The sequence below is a fragment of the Pseudonaja textilis genome, chromosome 5 (assembly GCF_049901715.1).
Source record: "Pseudonaja textilis isolate UNSWEBS1 chromosome 5, rPseTex1.2, whole genome shotgun sequence".
Classification (NCBI taxonomy): Eukaryota; Metazoa; Chordata; class Lepidosauria; order Squamata; family Elapidae; genus Pseudonaja; species Pseudonaja textilis.
The window spans coordinates 47074788-47100914 of record NC_141994.1 but is presented as its reverse complement, the minus strand read 5'-3'; the positions used below and the strand labels follow the sequence as shown (position 1 = coordinate 47100914).

The 26127-nt window shown below is 40.7% G+C and overlaps 1 protein-coding gene across 2 annotated transcripts in view; it reads left to right on the top strand.

The window, feature by feature from the left end:
- CACNA1I (calcium voltage-gated channel subunit alpha1 I) overlaps positions 1-26127 on the top strand; it is a 181484-nt gene that overhangs the window by 36065 nt on the left and 119292 nt on the right. For both annotated transcript variants that reach the window (XM_087934780.1, XM_087934779.1), the window contains exon 3: positions 8455-8552. In XM_087934780.1, the coding sequence (XP_087790906.1) occupies positions 8455-8552 (98 nt within the window). The remainder of the gene's footprint in view (positions 1-8454; positions 8553-26127) is intronic.

Genomic DNA, 26127 nt, shown 5'->3' with positions numbered 1-26127 from the left:
CCTTCCCCCCAGATGTGAACATGAGTAGTCGTTCAAATAAGCCGGAGGTCTGTGTTGGCGCTCTGAGCGTCGTAGCTCGGGTGCGTTGACCACTGGCCCCGAGCCCGAGGGAGATGGTTGAACTGATGAAGAAACGCGGGCATGCTCAGCGGGCTGCGTTGGTACGGGGGTAGAACAGCCGACTGGCAACGGTGTGTCCTCGTACGTTGGTTCGGGTGACATACCCTCTGCGTGGTCTCTGTCTGGCTCCTCGCTCAGTGACTCACGTGGAGGTGGTGGAGTATCTCCCGGGCTGAAGTTGAAGGGAGTCTGGCTTGGTGCCTGTGTGTTGGGTTGTGCCCATGGTTCTGCGCAGGGCGTAGTGACTAGGCGCTTACGAAGCTGGTCCAGGTGTCTCCTCCAGATGCGACCGTCATCTAACTGGACTTTGTACGACCTGGGACCGGTGATGGCAATGACCACTCCAGGGATCCACAGTGGGTCTCCCACATAGTTCCTCGCGAAGATGCTCTCCTGCAAAACAAAACCTCTGCTCCCCGCTGAAGAAGCGAGGGGTGAGTCAGGGCAGTAATTAGGGTGAAGTCTATCTAACGCGGTTCTTAGGCGTCTGCCCATTAGTAGTTCGGCCGGGGATTTATTAGTGACCGTGCACGGGGTTGCGTGTTGACTCAGCAAGAAACGGGATAGTCTATGTTGCCAGTCTTCATTTCCGAATCTGGCCAATGCTTCCTTTGTGGTTCTAACGGCTCTCTCCGCCAACCCGTTGCTGGCGGGGTGAAAGGGGGCCATGAAGATGTGACGGATGCCCAGATTTGCGGCGAAACGGCTGAACTCTGTTGAGGCAAACTGGGGGCCGTTGTCAGAAACTATGGAGTCTGGAAGTCCGTGGGTCACGAACAGGCGGGTCAACACCTTGGTGACGGCTTGAGTGGTGGTGGTGGATAGTTGGGCCACATCAATCCACTTAGAGTATGAGTCCACCACCACCAAGAACATTCTGCCATGAACAGGGCCCACTAAGTCGATGTGCAGTCTGGACCAGGGTGTGTTGGTACTTTCCCACTTTGTGGGGGTGGTGATTGGAGGGGATGGTCTAGACTCCTGGCAGGGTTGACACGAGCTTACCCATTTGCTGATGTCATCGTCGAGGCCAGGCCACCACACGTAGCTGCGTGCCAACGCCTTCATCCTGACGATGCCAGGGTGGCCCTCGTGAAGTGCTTGCAAGACTCGGGTGCGCAGTTGGGCCGGGATGACCACTCTGGTGCCCCACAGCAAACAGCCCTGCAAACTAGATAATTCTTGTTGGCATATTTTAAAGGGTGTGAATTCGTTAGAAATACTCGTGCCCGGCCACCCCCTCCTCACCCAGTCCAGTACCTGGGCAACCGTTTTGTCCTTTTTGGATTTGGTGGCGATGTCGAGGGCAGTGACTGGAAGGTCGAGCTGGGTGACCTCAAAGATTGCGTGGACTGGGGCCGGATCTTCAGCTGGAGTAGGCAGGGGCAGCGGCTGAGAGCATCTGCATGGCTTAAGGTTTTTCCTGGGCGGTGTATGAGTTTATACGAATAGGCTGCCAAGAATAGGGTCCACCTTGTCATTCTTGGGGACAGCACTTGTGGGGTTTGTTTGTCGCCGGCCAGGAGACCCAGGAGAGGCTTATGGTCCGTGACTAGTTCGAAAGAGTGGCCGAACAGAAATTCATGAAATTTCTTAACTGCTGCTACGGCAGCTAAAGCCTCCTTGTCTATCTGGCTATAGTTTCGCTCTGTTGACGAGAGGGTTCTAGAAAAGAAGGCGATTGGTGCCTCGTAGCCATTTGGTAGTCTGTGGCTTAAAACAGCTCCAATCCCGAAAGGGGATGCGTCAGCTGCCAACACTAGTGGAAGATGGGGGTCAAACTGAATAAGTACTGCGTTAGAAGTGAGTAACGATTTGACTGCGTGAAAAGCAGTGTCTTCCCTGTGACCCCAGTGCCAAGGAGAGTTCTTATCTAAGAGCCTGTGGAGAGGCTCAGCAACTGAAGCTTTATGGGGCAGGAATGATGCGTAAAAGTTCAATAACCCCAAGAAGGCTTGTAACTCTGCTTTGGTTGTAGGTGTGGGTGCTTCATGGATTGCCTTAACCTTGGACTCCAGGGGGTGAATACCTGAGGCGTCAATTTTATAGCCCAGAAAGTCCACCTGTCTAGTGGCAATGGCACATTTCTCCCTTTTTAATTTGAGCCCATGCTGTCTAAACCTGTCTAACACTGCTCTGACTCTCTGGAAGAGTTGGGGTCTGTCCCTGGCCGAGACCAATATATCATCGAAGTAGGGTACTACGCCAGGGAGACCCTGGAGTATGCGCTCCATGAGGGATTGGAAGATGCCCAGGGCAACGCTTACGCCAAATTGGAGACGCTTGCAGCGGAAGGCACCCCTGTGGGTGACGATGGTTTGCAGTTCGGCTGTTTGATTGTCAACAGGGAACTGCTGATACGCTTGAGACATGTCCAACTTGGCGAAAATGTTGCCGGGTTCAAAAGTGTGCAATAGATGTTGTATGACAGGGACTGGGTAAGCGCTAACTTGTAAAAATTTGTTGATTGTGGTTTTATAGTCCGAGCAAATTCTCAGACTGCCATCCTTCTTAAGGGGGGTGACGATTGGCGTCTCCCACTTGGCGAAGTCTGTTGGTTCAATGACCCCTTGCTTCAATAACTTGTCTAGCTCCGCATCCAGTTTAGGCCGGATGGCGAATGGGACTCTGCAGGGTTTTAGTCTAATTGGAACTGCCTGGGGTCTACTGTGAATGAGATGGGGGTACCGTTATAGCATCCCAGCTCATTGCTGAATACGTCTGAGTAGTCAGCGAATAAGGAGTCAGTGTCAGAGGTGGAGACAGCATGGACTCCTGTTAACCCTAGGCCGAGATGGGGAAACCAATCAAGCCCCAATAGAGAGGGGAGGTTGCCGCTAACTACCACTAGAGGCAGGTAACCTTTGAAAGCTTTAAAATTAACATGGAACTTGCCTTTGCCAAGTACCGGAATGTCCTTCCCTGGTAGTCCCTCAAGGAGAGCTGGCACTTCTGGAGTTGGCTCCTGGATAGCTTGGGCTGCAGCTTCTTGAGGGTGTTCCACGAAATAATTGAGAGCGCTGACCCGTGTCAACCTCCATAAGGCATGGTTTACCTTCTAATAGGACAGAGAGCGAGATTTTACTAATGGCATTGCAGGTATGTTTAGCAAAATGGCGAGTGCGACAGTTTAGTACTTGCCTTTGTGGACCCGATCGTGAAAAGGAGGAGGGGCCCCCGTGCGTGGGACAGCGAGCAGCTTGGCAGACTCTGGCTATGTGCCCCTTTTTGAGGCAATTGTTGCAGGTGGCTCCCTTGAACTTACAGGTGGCCCTCGGATGAGATCCGCCACAGGACAGGCACAGGGTGATGTGCTTAGGCGGATGGCTGCTTTCTTGCCTGGCTCCAACCTCTGGTTGTCTGGTCTGAGCAAGGCGGTGGATGTCAGCCTGGTCTCTGGACTCTTCTGTGTTGACCACCTCTTCTGAATGGATGATGGCAGCGGGTTGTTTGTGCACGGGGCCTTGGATTTCCGTGGCTGATTGGGTAGCCAACTCTGATGCCAAGGCTTCCTCGACGGCTTGGGCGAGGTTGAGGTCCTTCTTGGCCAATAGACGTCTTTGGAGATGGAGGTCTTTGACCCTGCATACGAGCTGGTCGAGGAGCATGTCATCAAGGTAGCTCCCGAACCCGCAATGGAGTGCTGCAGTCCTCAAGGCAGCCATGTATTGGTTGATAGACTCTTTTTCGGTCTGCTTCCTCATGCGGAAGGAGAACCTCCTGGCAATCTGTCAGGGTCTAGGAGAATAATGGTTAGTGAGGATCTCTAATAGTTCAGTCCAGGGGACGTTTCTTAACTCACGTGGAGCTACCAGGGCTGTGGCAGTGTCGAAGACGATGGCCCCGCAATAGCTCAGAAAAAATGATTTCTTCCGGTGCTCCCCTGCATCAGCCAGCCCTATGGCATCGATGTAATGATTAAAACGATTCTTATATGACTCCCACTTCTCCTCATCCGGTTTGAACGATGGGAAGGCTGGGTGGGAGTTCATGATGAAACCCTCGTTAGATGACCTGTTGAGAAAATCTCTCTGGGTAGCAGCAGGAAAGGTTTTTTATGCCAGCAAAAGGCTAGTGACTTCAGCTCTGGAGAGGTGTTTTTACAACTCTCAATTCTCTCTCTCTGGGACTGCTGGTGTTTTGGCTGCAACGGCCGTTGGCAGCGTTTTTTGAATTTCGCGCTTGACTTCAGCTTACAGCACCGCGCTGTTACTAGATGGGAAATTCAACTGACAGCCGTTTGAATTTCGCGCCTTTTATAATGAGCGGCTGCGGCTCGCAGCGCTACACTTCCTTCTGTAGCAGACTAGCAAAACGGCTACAGGCGTTTCTCTCACTTTCATTAGTTCGCTGACCGCTTTCTCTCTGGCTGCGGCTCAGCGTTCGCTGCAGGCTAGCAAAACGGCTACAGCGTTTTTCTCACTTTCCCTAGTTCGCTTTCGTTGCCAGCTGATCGCTTTCTCTCTCTAGCTGGGATCAGCGGCTAGTGACTCAGCGGTCGCGTTATGCCTCTGGGAAGAATCCCATCCTCGTCGCCAGTATTAAGTTCGGAGGAATGAGAGACTTAGCCAGGGCATTGCAAGCAAACAAATACTTTATTATTAGAAATAAAGGGCTGATTGAGCTCGCCAGCCTGGAACGGGCTCGCAACAACCAGCGGCTAACCGAACCCCGCAGCCTGCTTATATAGCCGGCTGCTGGGGTGGTCAGCCAATGGGGAGGCAGTAACACCCCCCACAACTGGAGCGGACCTGAGAGGGGACTGTGGAGAGTCCCAGGGACATAACAGCAGCACAGTGGGTTGAACCAGAATTGATGCAATGTTTGTAGTGGGGAAGTCATACCTGATGAGGAAAAGCAATACCCTTCTAGGTGCTAATGAGCCCAGTAGTTATGGGGGGAAAGAGAACACTGCCTGCAATAAGACAGCCGGATCTGCTCCAGGGTTTAAATTGCAGGCCTTTTCCTCTTACGGTGGCTTCCTTTCCTAGCCTTGAGACATCCACTCAATGTTTATGTAACTGTTTTTTGGGGTCAGAGCCAGTGGTGGGATTCAAATAATTTAATAAACATTTCTCTGCTCTAATGATTGCTTCCAACAACCAGTTCAACAAACTGCTCAGAAATTTAACAACCGGTTCTCCCAAAGCGGTGCAAACTGGCTGAATCCCACCACTGGTCAGAGCACTGCTACTTCCTGCCTCACCAGCTTCAGCCATTACATAGATGGGGCATCTGTCAACATAGATGAGAAATCTTGTATCCCTTTGCTGAAGTTCTAGAGTGGTCATTCTAGGAAAAGGATACTTTTCTGCATAGTTAAAGATAGTCCCAGAACAAAAGATGTGAAACCAAGGAAATGTATGTAGTTTAAAAGCAAACAGAAGCCATCCAGAGTTGTTGAGTCAGATACCCTCAGAAGTTAAACAAATAAATCAATATTTTTTCTCAGAAGTTCACAAAACCAGCAGTTCTTTGATCCAATTTCAGATGGTAGTGATCCAATTATGATGAAACAAAACAAAATTATAAATTTAATATAATATGAAAGAAGGCATTGTACATGACACCATATTAGAGATACGTTTTTTTTTTAATTTGGGGTTTTCCCCCTTCTGTTTGTAAATCTTATATTGTTTTGATATAATGATATTTGTACTGTGTGAATTGAAATTATTAACATTCCATTATTTCAATACCTATTGTAAATATAAACATTCCATTAATATTAATTTAATAAAAAGAACAAAAAATTAAAAAACAAAAAAGTAGGGAAAAATAGGAACTATTGAGCTTCTAACTTTCTCCCTTTTTGTATACTACTGATTTGCAATATTATAGATTTTTAAGCCCCCTTAGAAGATAGACTGTGATTATATGTGCCATGCTGCATGATGTGTGCATGGGAAGCACTCTTACTTAAATTTGCTTTAAATTCTATTTATTAAGTTATTGATCTGCACAATTCAATTTATACAATACATGTAATATTTGGTACCAATAATATATTAATATAACATGCTAATTAAAAAGAACCTAATTTATATTTCAACAAATCTATTTCCAATTAATTTCATATTCCTATTTCAAAATATCTACTTCCCCCCACAAAGGGTTCGCCTGCATGTTAGAATAAACTCTCATTATGAATATCAATTCTTATATTTCTGGACAAAAAGAAGTAGAAAATGTTTTGTGGGCAAAAGCAAGTTCCCCCCAAGTAGCAAGCACTGATTTTTCAAGTACTTCTATGAATGGACCTATTCTATCAGTTAAATTGAACATTTAAAATCTATTGCAATGTGCTGATGATCAAAGAAAACTCCCACCGACAAAACATTTATTCTTTGAAAGATCATCTTGAATGCATCCCCTGACTGGAGGGATGAACATAAATTGTTCATGACAGTGTCATCAGACCTGAACTTTCTTCCCACAGGAGACTGCTCTGAATTTTAATATGATTCATGCATTAATTGATTAATTATACCACTTTAATTTTATCAGCTCTAGTTTCTTTGCTCTTAAAGTTCAGGAGCAGGACTCACGAGAATTGGATTTTGATTTGATTTTCCAGCTTGGTACCCTCCAGTTAGATCAGATGGTCTACAAAAATAAAAGCAAATATGGAGGATGTTAGGTTGAAGAAAACTTCTTTTTTTGCCATCTTTCTTCCTCCACTGACAAGAGATCAGTAATAGCAAACATTCATGTCCTTGAGAGGAATTTATCAGTACATAGAGAAGACTGATCAGATCAAGCCAATGGTGCATCTTCTTTTCTGGATTTATCCAGGTCACAGTTGATGGGAGTTGTTTTTACAGTTGTCTTATAGCACCAAACATTCAGTGCTATTTATCTCTGCATATTTGTATTATTTTGTGAGTTGCTTGCTTACACTGATTCAAGGAGATAATGTCTAATTGCCTCATAAAGCTTAAACCTATTCTTCTCTTTGAATCTTGCAAAGTTAGAGACCTGGCTTACACAAGCTAGGTTATGGTTTGGATCTCTTGAGAAGGTTGCACTGAGTTACAGATTTCTCTACTGGAAGGCAGGTGTCGGACAGAATAAACGATGGCCGAGTTCCTATACTGCATTAAGCCATAGTTTGCCTAATCAGACTATTGGGTTGAAGCTGAAATTCATTTAAACCATAAGCAAGCAAACCTCATTATAGCTCAGGCAGCATAATATGAGAATTCAGCCAGTATGTATGTAAGATCACTTATTTTAAAATTAAAATACTCTGCACTAATCTTAAGAAAGAAATGCTGGCTTCCAGTCTTTACACCTTCTCATTGGCAATTGCAAAGACGATCAGAACAGGATCAATGGTGTTTGCAGCTGGCAACCAAAGTTCCACGCTTTTTCTATGTGCATTGGTCTCCTCTCCTTTCTTCTCTTTTCCTCCCCTCCCCTCTGATTTACTAGAACAGATTCTATGAAGTCATATCCAGAATTAGAAGAAATCAATAACATTTATTGAAATCTTCTAATCCTGAAGATTAGAATCCTGGATTAGATAGTATAAGACAAAGAAGACAATACAAAAAAAAAAAAATTCTGTACCCAATGCTATCTCAAAAAAATCTGTTTTCTGTTAGAGATTCAGTGTTCTGATTTATATATTCCATTTTGTGTATTTATTTATAGATGTATATACAAATACATATATCCCTTCTGAGGAGGCTCATAGTTCAAAATTAACACATAAACAGTGTTAATTTTTAAAGTACTTGTGAATTATGGAGTTCCTGAAATTGTTCATTCTCTACAGATTCTTGGATCTTCAGATTCTGCAGAACAAATTTAGGCATCCAGCGCAGCCAGTATGATCAAGGATAAAATATGGGGGGAATAAATGGAAGAAATATTTCTGATCTCCTGCTACTTTTTAGGACATAAAGATTAAGGATAGCTTTTTTAATTGAACCTGAGGATTTGGGGAGGCTGGTTTTTGTAAAGTTTGTGGAATGCACATATTCAGATTTAAAGATTCTCAAAGGGTATCCACTATTGAATCTATAGCCTGATGCTCTCATAATATCCTAAAGATACAGCCTGAGATATACTCCCTGGATGCTAGTCATTTGTTTAGTCTCTCCAGCCCAAGTGAAGTGACAACCTTTAATACAATTTGCAGAGTGATGCTTCCCCCAATACTTTCCTACCATCAAATTCTCAGGATACTAACGAAGAAGAAATGACACACTAAAGGGATTTGGTGCCATTCTGTCAGCATGAGCAGCTTTAACTCCTGTATCCCTCATTTACTCTATTGGTTTTAAACATATACTGTATAATAGTTTCAGTATCTTTCATCTTTTTCAGGATGGTGGAATATTCCCTGGATCTTCAAAATATTAACTTGTCTGCAATTCGCACTGTACGAGTTCTGAGGCCCCTCAAAGCCATTAACCGAGTGCCTAGTAAGTCTGTCTGCCTCCTTCTTTTCTTGACAGTGATGGGAAAATGCATGTCCATGCCTTTTTCACGATAGGTTGGCATTGTATGAATGATTTAGTATAGGAGTAGTCCAGGGGCCACAGGAATTCACTAGCATCCCTCTTGTGGTCTCCAAAGGTGGGGAGAAACCCGTGGGTCCCATTTTGTATTTTGAAGAGTTTGGAAAGGTTTCAAAGGGTAAAATAAATGCCTTAAGCTTTGTATTTAATGCATTAATTTCACTTCTTAAAAGTTTAGCCCCAGCCTTGTCCATTTTGGGAAAGCTTCCCCAATATGACAGCTAAAATGTAATGCAGTCCTCTGGCCAACTGAAGTTTCATTTCCCTAAGGCATCTGGTCCCTGCCAGCTATGGCTGGTTAAATGTGTCACCACAAAAACAGACCAAGCTCCCTTGGGAGACATAATAGTCTTTTCTAATAAAGCTTTTGACAGAAGCATTTCCAAAAATAAATCTCACGTTCAGGTCATAAAAAAGTGTGCCCTTTTAATATTAATTTCATAATACTGAGAAGTTAAAAAAGTTCTTTAAGTGTTTGTATTGGGACAAGAGCTATTTCACTTGTCCTTAAATGATCTCCTGTTAGAAGTATGGCATGAAGAGTTCAGTGGTAGATTACATCAGGTTTTTTTAAAGAACAATAAAAACTGAAAGCAGATTATCAGAATGAAACAACTGTGAAAAGATGAACTGAATTGGCAATAAAAGGGTAAAATTAAGTTGGTTCATGAGTACAATCATAAATCTTCAGCTACATGTCAAAGACTCTTGTGGTGATAAACCAGAAGAAAAGACATGAAATTACAGTGAATAATTGGAGCTTGTCTTTTGTAAATGAAAAATGGTACCTTTTCTTCATACATTGGCTTTCTTTTAGTTTGTCTACATGAGGCTATCAGGACCATTTTATTCCTTTAAATGGGATTTTATTACAGCTAAAGGTTTGGATGTGGAATGTTGAGTTAATTTATTTAGAGCTCTGAACTTTTTGCTGATCATTGTATTGGAGAAGAAGTTACTTCTTTGATTTGCCTATTCTTAAAGAGATGTTTCAGAAAGCTTTAGAAAGTCACCATTATTCTTCAAAATAACACACTCATTCTCACAAGCCTTGGTGAAGATCTTGGACATTTTCTGAAGGCTTTCTGAGCTATCCCAAGAACAGGCTGCATGATGTAATGGCTGAATGGCACATGTGTCTGAAATTCAGATGGCAGTAGGAAGTGTTGGGATTGCTAAGGACTCCGATGATGTGATGTCTTGCTTTATGGCCACATCATTTAGCAACAGAAATTCTGGTCTCTATTTTGGTGGTAAGTTGAGAATTATCTCTTATATTGGTTTGATTCTCTATAATATGTTTATAAGTTCACATATAAATAGATCATGGAAAAATATTTGGGAAAGAAACATAACTCATATTTATTCTTGGCAGATCAGTAATCTCCATTTGGAAAAATGTGGAATTAGCATTCAGCATGAATATGTAAATACATATTCAAATTAGATGCATGTCAGAGTGCATGCAAGTGAACTCTGGGATTTGCATAATAGGGTATCTCTGAAAAGTTCTTCTCCATAGCAGTTACTCAGTGCAATTTGTTTAGCAGGAGAACCCAGAAAAGGGTCTCCAAATTGTGAGTAATGATTTCAAGAACCCCACCTTTAAGCTCTGAGGAGTTTTGAAGCTGAAGTTATTTATTTAAATTTATCATAATAACATTCATTGTAGCATGATGTTTATAGTAACTATTTTGTGAAGTGCATGAAATGATCAGGAAAGTTGCAACCTGATTTTAGTTAAACCAAAATAGTTAAAGCCTGATTTATTGAAGGATAAAAATATGGACAATACATAATCCTAAGCTTTCATCAGCCTGTTGCTGACATCAACAGAGTATTAAGCTACCATTACAGAGTTCTATGCTTTTATATATCATTAATCACTTTAGCCCTTCCAACCACCTCCCACTTGTAATAGGCCCTTCCAACCACCTCCCACTTGTAATTAGCCCCGTTGTTTATGCTTCAGTCATGTTGGTCAAAGGAGGCTTATCTTTTGTTGTTGCTTCCTCCCTTGTCACTAACTATAAAGGAACTAATACTGGAAAAGGAGCCACAAAACCCCAAATTCCCTAACACAGACAACCTCCTCCTCCTGTTGAATTTCTGCCTTAAGACCTATTTTACATTCGACAGTCACCGATATAAACAGATAAAGGGGACGCCTATGGGATCTCCAATCTCGGGAGTGATATCAGAGACGGTCCTCCAAAAATTGGAATATGAGGCAATGAAAGTTTATGAGCCCAGGTTTTGGGTACATTATGTTGATGACACATTTATCATTGTTAAACAACGAGATAAGATCAGATTTATGAATATCCTCAATTCCATATATCCAGGCATCCAGTTTACAATGGAGGAAGAGACCAATAACACGCTGGCCTTCCTGGATATGCTAGTCAGCTGTAACCTGGATGGGAGCCTTGACATAGGTGTGTACCAAAAAACCATGAGCAGGGACCATATCCTACACAATGAGAGCAATCACCCCGTTGCACATAAAGTTAATTGCACTCGGGCACTGTTTAATAGGGTAGACACCCATTGTAGTACATTGACAACCAAAGCCAAGGAGCAGGCATATCTTTATCAGGTCTGCAAGCTCAATGGCTATTCCATGGATTTCATCTGAAGATGTACTACACTCAGGGCCCGGCAACCCATTGAAGGTGCCAGTGGAACAACTATGTGCTCCCATATATACGGGGAGTATCTGAAACTGCTGCACACATTCTCCTGGAGCATAGGGACAAGGTGGCGCACAAACCGGACCAAACTCTGAGAATGAGAGTGATGTGCCCAAAGGAAACACTACCCAAGGAGGAGATATCTTCGGTGGTTTACCACATCAACTGTAGTGATTGTGCAAGCAATTATGTAGGGGAAACAACTAAGCAGCTACAGACCAGAGTACACAAACATGAACTGGCTGTCTGGCACAAAGAACAGCGCTCCCAGATCTGGGCACATCTGCAGGAATATAATCACACATTCAGTTTTTAAGAGGCTGAGGTTGTTGCCCGTGACATAACTAAAGGAGGGCACCTACTAAAAGAAGTCTGGTTTTCCAATAGCAATTCTATCAATAGGCATATCGAATTACCACTGGCCTACCAAGTACTGAGACACCAGGAAAGACCCTGCAGGAGGAACAGAGACCATTTCCCATTGGAGAGCAGGGACAGATGGCATCTCTTCCCCCATCCCTGAGCATGTGGATTTATCCCATGAAGGCACAGCCAGGCCTGTCCAAATACAGAGGAGCCTGGCAGAGCTGCTTCAAGCTATAACGGACAGGAATAATGAAGAATAATGAAGTGTGTGTGTGTATATTTATAAATACTGTATGGTATTCAGCTTTGTTCAGGTATTTTCTCACGTCATTATAGTTGTGCTTTTAAAGTTGTAGCAACGTTTCGGCAGAATCCCATCTGCCAACATCAGGCTTCTGTATTGTGTTCTGTATTGTGTTCGATGAACACAATACAGAAGCCTGATGATGGCAGATGGGATTCTGCCGAAACGTTGCTACAACTTTAAAAGCACAACTATAATGACGTGGAAAAATACCCGAATAAAGCTGAATACCACACACACACACACACACACACACACACACACACACACACACACACACAAATATGGATAGAAAATATTCTTGACAAATACCTCCTCCTCCTCCCCCATCCCCCTCCATAGGATATAACAATATAAACTATTTATCAGTAATATCAATACCATATTTGCAAATGCATGCAAGATGTACTACTGTGTTTTCATGTTATATGAGCGTTTATATCTAGCTATGTATACATGTGTTTTCATATTGCACACATGTATATATCTAGTACCTTCTTGTATAAATGAGACTGGCGTTAGTATAATTAACTTCCTCAACCCAGTGGACACCCAAATGTACAACTCCAGAACTTCCAGATTTTGAACATATTAACTAGGAATTATGGGAATTGCAGCAAATATATCTAGATAGCACTGTATTCAGTAAAGTTGATATTTAATAATATAATTTTATTAAACTTATTAGAGCATAAAGTACACATTATAATGAAAATAGTGGGAAGATGGAAAAGGGGAAAGAGAGAAGTGTAAGATGAAGGTTAAAAGAGGAAAAAAGGATTAACTTCTGACTCTTTTCGATGCTGTAGAACGAGCATAATAATATTACAGCCTCAACTTTTTACTTTGCATATTCAACATATGTACTAGCCACTTCTATAACAAAAAAATCCCTGTCTAACCATTAAATCTCAAAGTCAAAGTTAAAAGGTTTTTTTAAAAAAATGGGAAATAATTGTGAAGCTGCCTTAAAGTAAAGCTAATACACTTAAAAATATGCTACTGAAATGGCCATTCCATAGAATTTGGAAAAACTAAATACAGTAAGCAAGCAGTGAGGGACATGACTTCTGGTGTCTTGCATGACCTCTTGACATCCTATGATTTAAAAATATTTTAAACTCTCCCTTGAAATAAATGTTAGATAATAGCCATATATTTTCCCCTTTTCCTTTTGTCCCAGTTAGTGCCACTATAGGTCTCTGTGTATGAGAGATTAATACGAGTCAGACTCTACAGGGAAATTGAACTATTAGGATTTCCTGGGCCACAATGTAAAAACATTGATGTTTTCATTTTATAGAGCTGCTTGCATATTTAAACAAGTATTTAGAATAGAATAACAGAGTTGGATGGGGCCTTATAGGTCATCTAGTCCAACCCCCTGCTCAAGCAGGAGACCCTATATCATTTTATGGTGTTCTCTCCATGTTATGTACAGGCCAAGGAAAACAGATATATTTTTATTAAAATGATTATGGAAGGAAGAATATGGGAGAAGTTTATAAAACATAAAGTAATCTTTCTGCTCCTTTTAAGTACTGCCTTTCTTCACCACACGGAATTTGTGTAGACTATACAAAACTATAACTATTGCACAGTGGGGATTTTACTGTGTTACTTATCAATGCTGATCAAATAATGATAGTAGTATTTGCCTAACTATACACAAATGTTAACAAGTTAATAGTAACTATTATTTGCATATCCTGCAAAAAAGCAGATTTTTTTCCCATGCTGAATGGCAAACTGCAGGCTTGCATTCCACAATTCTTTAGTTTTTATTTGAAAAATAACTTTTATCTTTGAAGAGATTAATTTTGTTCTAGATTTTTTTAATCCCATCTTTATTATTTTATAAGAACTCAAGGTGGCAAACATGCATAATACCTCTTCATCCTCCTGAGGATTGTGCTCAGAAAAATGGGAATACCAGGACTTCTCATTTCCTCATGAGAGACTTATATGGGTAGTCCTTGACTTATGACCCCAATTGAGCCCAAGATTTCTATTGTTAACTGAGACATTTGTTAATTGAGTTTTACCCCATTTTACAAACTTTCTTGCCTCAGTTGTTAAGTGAATCACTGCAATTGATGTTAGTAACCTGGTTGTTAAGTGAATCTCACTTTCGCATTGACTGTGCTTATCAGAAGGTCTCAGAAGGTGATTACATGACCTTGGGACATAGGAATGGTCATAAATATGAACAAGTTGCCAAGCATCTGAATGAGGTTGCTACAAAGATCATAACTGTGAAAAACAGTCATAAGTCATATTTTTCAGTGCCATTCTAACTTTGAATAATCACTAAATGAATTGTTGTAAGTTAAAGATTACCTGTACACAGGCCAGAAAGCCATTGTCTGGACAGAACATGGTGAAACAGTGACTCCAGATTGGCAATGGAGTGTCACAGGGCTCCATACTCTTCTCTTCTTTATTCAATCTATATGTGGAAAATATATAAAGGGAAGCTTGCTAGAAAGATTAAAAGTGGAGGAAGGCACATCGCTAACCTGCACCATGCTGATAACATAACTTTAATGGCCAACAATGCAAAAGTTTTGCAAGCCCTGTACTAAAAGACCACAGTGAAAAAGTGGAACTAACATCAAATATAAAAATTTAATGTCAAATTAAAGACAACAGGTAGAATAACTAGCAATAAAGATAGCAAAGTGGCTGATTGTTTCTCCCTTTTAAGAGCGATTATCAACAAAGAGGAAGCAGTCAAAAAATGCATTGCAGGCCAGCACGCAGTACAGCAGTCATGAAGACCTTGGAAAAAAATATTCCAATGCTGTGAATTGTGCAAGACATGGTGTTTCCTGTGACACTGTATGGAAGCAAAAGTTGGATTTTGAAGAAGTAGGAAAGGAAGAGTATGATCCTTTTAAACTTCAGTGCTGGAGAAGACTCCTGAGACTATTATGAAAAGCCAAAAAAACCCAATGGATCATTGAACAAATTAACCTGAAGTTCTCACTCAAGGCACAAATTTCCAGGCTCAAATTATGCTACTTTGGACACATTATGCAAAGACCCAGTTCTCTGAAAAAGCCTTTAATGTTGCGAAAATTAGAAGGAAAGAGAAGACGAGAATAGCAATGACAATAGCACTTAGACTTGTATACCACTTCACAATGCTTTATAGCCCTCTCTAAGCAGTTTACAGAGTCAGCATGCCGCCCCCAACAATCTGGGTCCTCATTTTACCGACCTCAGAAGAATGGAAGGCTAAGTCAACCTTGACCTGGTAGACTCGAAGTAGCCTGCGGTACTGCATTTTAACCACTGCACCACAATGGCTCAACCACGGGTGAATGAGCAGCAGCAAGGTAGATGGACCCAGTTACAGAGGTAATAAGTGCACCATTAAGAGACATGATAGGTTAGTGATAAATTATCTTGAAGAAAACTTGTGTGGTCAAAAACTTGTGTGGTAGGAGTCAAAAATGATTTGTTGACACATAATTAATTCTTGATGGAATGCCAGTGTTAAGGTAGGTGAGGAAGGAATCATATTTTTCTAGAATATAAGAATGGGGCCTTCAAATTCAAGTTCAAGTTCAAACCTTTGTTATCAATGCACAACATGTGTACAATGAGATTGAATGAGCCTCCCTTGGGGCAGCCCGCCCAAGAACACGGAATACATCTCAATAAATCAATAAATAAAAAAGAAATCCCTAACCCCAGATAAGTAATAAACTAGCACACATTTCCCCATACATATATAGTGTATATACCTGTATATATACAATCAAGAAAGGATTGAGATGTGTCATGCCCCTGTCGGAGTCTGAATCTGAGGAGGAAGCCGAACAGCTGACAGGGAGTGGGAGCGTGGCTCCTTTGGCTAGTGGGGGAAGGGCAAAGTCTGGATGGGCAGAGCAGGAGAGAGATAGAACAAGGTAGAGGGAGTTCAGAGGAAGACCCAGACCCACCCCTCTTCATCCTAGGGCACTTAGCGAGGAACAGAGAAGAGAGCAACTTGGGTTGTGTGGCTTACAGGGGAGAAAAGGGCCCTGATTTCCTTCATTAGCTACAGCTGGGAAGATAGTTGATAAGAAAGGCAGACTGCATGCAGCAGGCTGCTGGGAGCAAATGTGACTTTATCCTGTGTTATCATGGCTTATCTGTGTTCCTGGCATATTCCCAACTGTGTGAGTTTTGCCATGCTTTCAAGTCTGAAATTCTTGCTCCTGCCCTGCCAAACTAATTACTTCCATTTGGCTTGTTTGGACTTTAAGTTACAGTTTGTGTTGCTCATACTTTGGACTTAATTTTCTGCAGTCAAAAGCTGTGCCTGGGAGAATTTTTCTCCGGCCAGAAAGTAACCTGGACATTGGGGGCAAATTTGGAGATAATAAAGAGACTCTTATTGCTTATCTGACTGGGTTGCCTTAGTGGCATGCCCTGGGTCATCACAAGATGAAAACATACCTCAACCACCCAAGGATGCTAAGTATTAATTAACTTACAAAGTCATGGGGGGAAAAAACCTAGAGTTTAAACCCAGGCAAACAGATACAATTTTTTAGCTGCGATAGACATCAACAGTTATTTCAGAAACTTAATATTTTGTTGCTCTGAGAGTGACGTGGGCAATATCTAAATTTGATAAATAAACTTTATTCTTGTCTGCATTAATGCTTTTAACTAGGTAAGTTGTGTCCGGAGATCTTCTGCCAAGTCTCACTGAGGGCTGAATTAAGAGTTAATTTCTGGAAACCATGATTTATTACTCAGCCCAACTGTGTAGACTGAAAAGCAAAGGATTCAGAAAATTGTTTTGGAAATAATACAACAAACAGTTCTCTTACAGCTTTCACTGATACATTTATCAATTTTTGAAGAGTCCTCTAAAACAGAAGACTTTACAACAGTCTTATTTTATCCAGCTTTGGCTGGAATGGAAATAGCAAGAAAATCTTTCTTCGCTGCTTCCTTAGTTCAAATAGTACCATCTGCCAAAGGACAACTGGAACAGTTCCAAAGGTTATGGATTATTGATTTTCTGCTTTAGGCTGCTGCATTATCTATGGACTAGTTTATCCCTGATTGATTTCCAACTATTTGTCTGCATAACCTTCTCCTAGGTTCCATTTCTTTCTATGATATTCTAGCAGCGCTCTAAACCTGCTACCTGTAATGTCTTTGAACTATGTTTCCTATCTCCAAAAGCAGAAAAACTGACCATGTTGGAAAGACAGAAGTTATATTTCAATGCATGAGAAAAGTTTTTCATTAGAACATAGAAAAATAGGATTGGAAGGGATCTTGGAGGTCTTCTAGTCCAACCCCTGTTCATAGCATGAGATCCTATACCATTCTGGATTTTTTTGGGCGGGGGCGGGGGCTTGCAGGGATGGATACATGTAATCATAGAAAGAATAACAGAATAGAATTGGAAGGGATGCCAGCAGTTTTCCAATCCACTCCCCCGTCCATTTCAGATAAATGGCTGTACAATCTGTTCTTTAAAACTCCCAATGGGTGAAGCATCCACAACTTCTGGAGGCAAGCCATTCCACTGGTTAATAGTTCTCACTGTCAGGAAATTTCTCTTTAATTCTAAGTTGAATCTCTCCTTGATTTGTTTCTATCCTATGTTTCTTGTCCTGCCTTTGGAGGCTTTGGAGAATAGGTTGACCTCTCTTCTTTGAGGCAGCACCTCAGATATTGGAACACTGCTACCATGTCACCTCTAGACTAGACATACCAATTCCTACAACCATTCTTCATCTGTTTTAGCCTCCAACCCATTAATCATCTTTGTTGCTCTTCTCTGCACTCTTTTGAGATGAGTAGATCCACCATGAGCGAGCTTAGGTATTGCTGTCTAGTAGGGGTGTCAAACTCGTATTATCATGTGACACATTGTGACTTTTTCCCACTTTGCTAAAATGGGCATGGACATGACTAGCATGTGACACATCTGGCCCAGGGGCCATGCATTTGACAGCCCTGCTCTATAGTATTGCTACCCCTTTCAGAATCAGAAAAGTAAGTTCTACTTACAATCTTTGTAAGACAATGTCAGATGTTTATTATCTTTCTTTTAGACAGCATTTTATGATCTATATGAGTTGTGCTGCTTTGGAGCGGCCTTACACATTCTTTTAAACCCCAAGTCTCACTCTTGGGAGTCTGTGCCTAAAGATTGAAGAAAACTTTTCCACACTGGAAAAGTGTGGGTCTGTCGGGGTGGGGGATTTAGACATGTTGAGTAAGTTTCCATGTTTAGTTTATCAAATTCATACATTTTGTCATACTGAAATTGACATTCTGAAGTTGATATGGACAGAATTGTTAACAATTCCTAGAATACTGGTGACATTGAGAAATCTAAAGTATTTTCAGCTCTGCAAAAGAACAAGCATTCACATTTTTATATTGACTCACAATGTTTAGAGTAGATGTGCAGTTTATATTAAATTTATGACAAACTTTAATTCAAAATGTCTCAAAGTTTCCTAAAATTTACCATGTTTCAGCTTGGACTAGGAAACCATTTTACAAATTTACATTATCGATACTCCCAGAATATTTTTTTTGTGTGTATTTTCATCAAAAACCACTTAAAAACTACAAAATCCACAAAGTGTAAATTCAGTATAGCATATGGCAATATTATGACCTACTGTATGTTACCTCAACCTGACAATCAATTAGAATATACATGGAAACATAGATTTCTGGTAGCCCATTGATTCATGTTGATTCAGTTTGTTTTGAAGACTAGCATCATATATGACTAATAAGAACATTACTCACTTTATTCTCTTTCTCCTTCCCACCCTTACTTTCCTTCTTCCCATAATCAAAGCTATTTTGGAATATCCTGTTGCATGGCCCCGTAACAGAATTTCAGGGATCTTTTTGGGGGTCCCTCACCTTTTCCTGTAAATTATATAGCTACCTGGCTGTTCCAGTCTATCTTATTCATAGTTGATAATTAAAATGCAGCCCTAAGCAATAGAGGAGGCAATGGGTTGTATGTCAGATTCATGCTTAGCCACTTGTATAGTACTACTAAGGGCTATTTTTCAAGAGGCAACTGGAATTTCTGTTTTTTCTTTGAAGACTTTTCACTTCTCATCTCTCTCTCAATCTCCAGTCTACAACACAGTCCTTTCAACAGTTCCAAGAAGGCTCCACACCCACTTGCACTGCTCAGGTGACCCTGATGATATAGATAAACCTCCAGGTAGCCTCAATGACTCTATAAAAGAATACAAATGATCAGCTGTCTTCAAGGATATGAATCCTTCCATTCCCCACTATCCAGTCAGAGCTCAAGAAGTTTCTTGGATGAGAAGTGAAATGTCTTCAAAGAAAAACCAGAAAGCCTACTTGCCTCTTGAATAAGCACCTTTGGGCAAACATCATCTGGGTGACTGAGAATCCATAGATATATAGTAGCATAGTCTGACATTCTGCTTGGTCTTCAAAGGCAGAATCTTTGTCTTGATGTACCCAAAATATCTACAGGATGATACTAGTAGATGATGAGAAATCCCAAGTTACATAGAAATACTATAAATACTATAAATAGTATTTCTTGCAAAACCAGCCCAATCTCAGTTATGTGTGCTTAGTAGACAAGGAATACTAAGAGGAGATTGAAATGGAAGGAGGGGAAGAAATGGACTGCAAAACCTGAGAAAGGAAATAAAGTATTGTTTCCTTCAGAGACATCATATCCTGCTTTGCATCAAGAACATTTCTTAACATCCTTGAGATATTATAGACACTTTCTTATTTCATGGAAATCGGTAGAGATATAGACTTTATTATATTAATATTATAGACTAGATGTAGCCAGATCTCAGTCTAAATATGCTTAATATTTATCCACTTTCTCATCCAAAAGGACTTCTCCTCAAGAAGTAGTAGCAAAAAACAAAAACCAAGAGTTCCTGCTCTTTCTAAAATAAAGCAAAGTATGTATTATTTTTTATACAAAGCTACCAATGGCAGTGTATTTTATTATTGAAAGAAGAAAAGACAGAATTAATGATTTCCCAATTTGGGGATTAAAAATGGCCAAAGGTGATGGGGAAAGGAATAAGATGATAATTACACAATAGAAAGAAGGGTAGAGGGCATAACTATGTTTTTTGTTCTTTTTCATTTCCTACCTTTTTTATTTTTACTGTCTCAAAAATGCATTTGTGTGAAATGTACTTTACCATCTTCATATTAGAAGGGCTGTAGCTGGAAGAAAGTGACCCCTACAATAGCCTTGCAATGACAATACACTCAGCGTCATTACCAAGTGCCTATATTGTTAATCAGGAACTCTGCAGGTTGGTTTGAAGATGACCCAACTTTGCAGACACTAATGCAGCTAGGTAGTTTTATTTGTTCTTACTCAACAGAGAAGGCTGGGCTGAGGAATTATTCAGGCAACAGTGCCATGTAGTTCCACACTGAACAATGCTGCAAATTGGATAGCAAGGGTGAAAGAGAAAGCTGTTTGCAATAACTCTGTGGTATCCACTCTTAAGATTGCAGCTTTAGTTTGGGTTTTCAGTTAAAAAATAATGTGTACTGCTCAGTTCTCAGCAGGTGTCAAACAGTATCTCAGAGCTCAAAAGCCCACTGAAACAACCCATGGGATCCCTTTAGATAACATCTTGCAGATATCCAGACTATGAGCCAACACAAGCATGAAAGGTGTGTTGGACCTTATATTATATTCAGAATTGGGTAGCACGGCAAACTTGATGAGCTGCTCCATTCTGGACCAGTTGCAATTTCTGGTAATCTTCAAGGGTAGCTCCATGTAGACCATGTTGCAATAATCTAGATAGAGGTGAGCAGAGGTTCTTCGTCTGAGAAATTCCAAGAATCCTCTGAAAAATCAAAAGATTCCCTAGTAGCTTAGGATCAACAAAACAAGTATTTTCCTTGTGGAAGTTGATAGAGCAACTCAATTCCATGTCAATGAGACAGTGATCTCTCCAAGATAATTAATGGATGCAACTATCTCCCACCTTTGATTAAATTGCAAGTTGCAGGTTTGTTCTTGTGACATTGTCATGTCAATGGTTCAGGGGTGGTATTCAGCTGATTCTGACAGGTTCTCCTGAACCGGTAGTGGAAATTTTGAGTAGTTCGGAGAACCAGCTGTCCCCGACCTGATCTATTCGCTGCCTCCTCCCACCTGATTGAGTCCCAGCAGATCAGCTGGGTCTTCTTTTGTTGCCCTGCACAGGAGAACGGAGCTGGAAAGCAGGTTAGTGGGGTGTAGAGGGAATGGAGATTTTGCAGTGTCCTTCCTCCAGGAGTGGGGAGGTAATGAGTATTTTGCAGTATCCTTCCCCTGGAGTGGGGTGGGAGTGGAGATTTTGCAGTATGTTGCGTCACCTGTAAAGTCATGGAATCAACTGTTAACCAATCCATCATCCTCCACTTAGAAACAAACAACCTACTCTCGAATAAACAATTTGGTTTTAGGAAAAAACTATCATGTAATCTGCAACTCTTACACTGCAAAAACATATGGACTACACAACTCTATCAGGGCAAAGCAAGACGCGGTCTACATAGACTTCTGTAAAGCCTTTGATTCAGTGGTACATGACAAACTACTCCTAAATCTAAAATCTTACAGTATCTCTGGACACCTGCATTACTGGATAAAAGCATTCCTGTCAAACAGACAACAAATGGTCAAAATTGGGAGTGTCCTATCAAATTCTGTACCTGTTAACAGTGGTGTCCCCCAAGGCAGTATTCTAGGACCAACTCTTTTCATACTCTACATAAATGACCTCTGTGATCATATCAAGAGCAACTGCGTTCTCTTCGCTGATGATGTAAAGCTAATCAACACCACAGACAATACTGCTACCCTTCAAATAGACCTTGACTATGTATCAGAATGGTCAAACAAATGGCAGCTTCAAATCTCAACAAATAAATGCTCTGTCCTACATATTGGCAAAAGAAATCAGAAAATAAAATACAGGCTGAATAGTCAAGACCTTGATGATGATCCAAACTCTGTCAAGAATCTTGAAGTACTCATCTCAAATGACCTAAGTGCTAGAGCCCACTGTAACTACATAGCCAAAAAGGCATTAAGAGTTGTTAACCTAATCTTACATAGCTTTTTCTCTGGTAATATTACACTAATAACTAGAGCATACAAAACATTTGCTAGACCAATACACGAATACAGCTCATCAGTCTGGAACCCACATTACGTATCTGATATTAGCACAGTTGAGAAAGTCCAGAAATATTTCACAAGAAGAGTTCTCAACTCCTCTACTCGTTGCAGAATACCTTATGCCACCAGACTTGAAATTCTAGACCTAGAAAACCTAGAACTACGCCGCCTTCAGTCCGATTTAAGTATAGCATACAAAATCATACATTGCAATGTCCTACCTGTCAATGAATATTTCAGGTTCAACCATAACAACACTACAGCAAACAATAGATACAAACTCAAGGTTAATCGCACCAAACTAGATTGCAGGAAATACGACTTCAGCAACAGAATGGTCAATGTCTGGAATACTCTACCTGACTCTGTGGTTTTTTCCCCCAAACCCCAAAAACTTTAACCTTAGACTGTCTACTATTGACCTCACCCCTTTCTTAAGAGATCTATAGGGGACATGCATAAGCACACCAATGTGCCTACTTTCCCTGTCCTATTGTTTCTTTTATATATATATATATATATTTATTTTTCTTATAGGTATCCATGTATTCATAACTATGTTTTTACTTATACCTATTATCTTGTAAGCAATTGACAAATATAAATAAATAAATAAATAGTGGGCAGGGAATGGGGATTTTGCAGTATCCTTCTCCTGTCACGCCCACCAAGCCATGCCCACAGAACCAGTAGTAAATTGAATCCCACCACTGCATTGGTTACAATGGCAGGGATGCCTCTGGGAAGCTGGGGGGAAGGGGGAAAACTCAGCTTGTTCCTAGAGACCAACTTTTTCACATGATAATTACCATGCCATTTTCTCTGCCCTTAGTTCCTGGCTAATCCCAAACACAGAATGGTTCATTTCCAAGGGGGAGTAGCATCTGTATATCTCAGTAATACAAGACTGATCTATCCTCTCATCCACAATAAGTTTATGGATGATGATTGCTTGCAATCCGGCATTAAATAGCAGCAGCCAGATCTTGCCTTCTGTATATCTGGTCACAAATTGCAAGTCATGCTACGATGGAGAAGATGAAATTAATAATGTCAACTGCCCTTTGGGTGACTTTTTATTAAGTGGAGGCCTCATAATATCTTCATGTAGGCACCCAGAAATTATAATGATTAATGTTGCATAAGAAAACTCTATTTCTCAGTTACTTTGACTTTGGGACACTAAATGCAGTGAAAAGTAATGGATGTACAAAAATGATCTGTTTTATAACATATGAGAAGGAAGCATATAAAAAAAGATTGGAACATAAATATGAGATTTGTCTATGTGTGTTAATTGCAGCTTGTGAGTGTGGGCACACACACACACACACACACTTCTCACCCTTTTCTAAATCACTTCTTTTTCCCCAAGAGTTGGCACATGCTACTTGCTTCATTGGAGATAGCTTCAGCAGTGGCAGCTGGTTAATAGAAGTTGACAGGAACTGTCTGGAGGAGACATGGATTCTCTAAAGTTGACAGAAGCTTGTCAGAAAAGGCATTGAGGCACCTCCAGAATATATTCACTTTGCCCACAATTCCAAAAGGGAGTTCAAATAGTTTCCCCTCCAAAATTATACTATTGGTTTTCATAGGATCAAAAGGTAGCTTCTCAGTTTCTTGTGCCGTCCTCTCATGAAAGAAGAGAATTTCAGAGTATATTTTACATGAATAGAATATAGAATTCCTGCATCTTTTTAGTTACACAATGGCCAAGAAAGGTATGTGAATATCCTGTCTTTTACTGTAGAATTACCTCCCCAGTAATCTGCAGCTTCCTGGCTTTGAAAGAATTCCTCCTTTTGGATTTTTTTTCAGTAATATTGCTGCCATTGTCTTTTCAAAAGAGTTCTATTTTTGAGAAATTTGTTGGATAATTTCTCCTTCTGAGGGAGGAATTCTGGCATCATCCATCCAATCTGATGGGAAAATTTTAAGTCAGCATTTACAAGCAGTTTTTCCAGCAGTGTGCACCATTCTTCCATTTCAACATATATTTTCTCTCAGTAGTCAATTATGAGGAAATATATTTTTAAAAACCCTGAAGCTAGGTGCACATTTGCCAGCCAGAAACCTCCACTGTCTCCTGATCAGTGGCTGATATTCAATATGTCTCCCTGTAAGACTGGAGACCAGGGTTCAATTTCTACATTTCAATTTCTCTCTTTTCAGAATCCACACCTGGTATCCATGCATATTTAATTCTCTGTGTGCTGTTCTTCACTGTGAAGAGTGTCTCTTTTCATTTTGATATCCCAAAAGCCTGTTTTGTTTCCCAAATACTGCTTCATCAGAGTTCTCCTCCCTAGCTTCCATCCCCTTTTACACAGAATGGCTGTTTTTTTTAAATACAGCCTAAGAAAAGGTCACCGTCTCTTTCATATTCCTGCTTCTCACTGTGAGCCAGTGTGGCTCCTTCTTTGGCATAGGAAAAGACTAAATAGGGAGGAGGGAAAGATGGAGTTCCAAATAATAGAATATAAACAGGGAGAGCTAGAAAAGAATAGCAGACGGGATAAGCACAGCGAGGAGACGTTAACAATAAAAAAGCTAACGGAGACAGAGTCACATACCCATATGGACACATACACAAATCTATCTAGCTATCAGTCTATCTCACAATGAAACAGTAGGAGAAGAAGACAGTAAAGAAACAAAGAATCATTTTACAAACCATTATTGAAAAGGTACCTGTTGGGTCCAAACTAGCTTGGTTGCTGTCAGAATTTCACAGTTTCTGCCACATTTCAGACCAGAATGGGCATAGGAGAAAAATGTGAAAATTGCTTCAAGTGTAATGTGTGAATTGTGAATCTGCTCAAAAGCAACTAGGAGAACAGAATGCCCCCTAACATTCAGTTGTTATCACATTGATCTCAAATTTTGTTATTGTAAGAAAAGGAAAGAGAACTGTAGTTGTCACTCTGCTACTAATTGCAGAGATGAAAATTAAGCTCATTCTGTCCAACAAAACAAATTAGCAGATAAAGGCAAATATTAAATTTGTTTTCATTTTCTTAAAGTTAACATCAACAGCATCAGATCAGATGTCAATCAGTAAATACAATAAATCAGCTAAGCCCTAAAAGTTTCAAAATAAAAGTGTATAAAAAGACACACTATTGTGACGATCCCCAGAGCCTAGGAAAATAGCCAGGTCTTCATTTAGCTTTGAAATGTTGGTGATGAAGTGGCTTTGGAGGGGGAACTGCTTCGTTTACACAAACACTTATGGTTTCCATGACCCACCAAAACTTTAAGTGAAACTTGATTAAGTTGCTGTACATAATTAATGTGCTGAAACCATTTTGGAGTGAGCGGGTGGCAGAAAGCATTGCCACTGGACTTTTATTGCATAACATTTTTATTACTATGACATGGTGAAACAAACTATTGAGTTTTCAGAGGTATAAAGGCAAAATTAATGATCCCTTCTTGACACCTGGCTGAGACCATAGATCAGGGGTGTCAAACTCAATTTCATTGCGGGCCACATCAGAATTGTGTTTGACCTTGGAAGGGTGGAGGTGGGCATGGCTGCGGTGGGTGTGGCCAGCTGGACATCACTCCTGTCAGGGTACTGCTGTGGCCAATGCTAAGGCAGGACTTCCTTGAGACCCTCACTCACTCTCATTATAATCTCCTTCCTTCTTTCCCTTCCTTCTTTTTCCGTCCCTCTTCCCTCTCCTTTCTTCTTCCTTCCCTTCTTTCTTTATTTTTCCTTCCTTGGTATCTTCCCAACTTCCCATCTTTTTCTTTTTTTATAAGAACTCTCATAATTTGTGGCACATATGACAATTCTATATTATATGAGTCTCCTCAACCTTGAATAATTTGATGGCTCAGAAAATGGGTAATGGCTTTTTAATGTTATATATAACAATATAACAAAGAACATTTTCTCAAAATGAATTGAAACTTTTT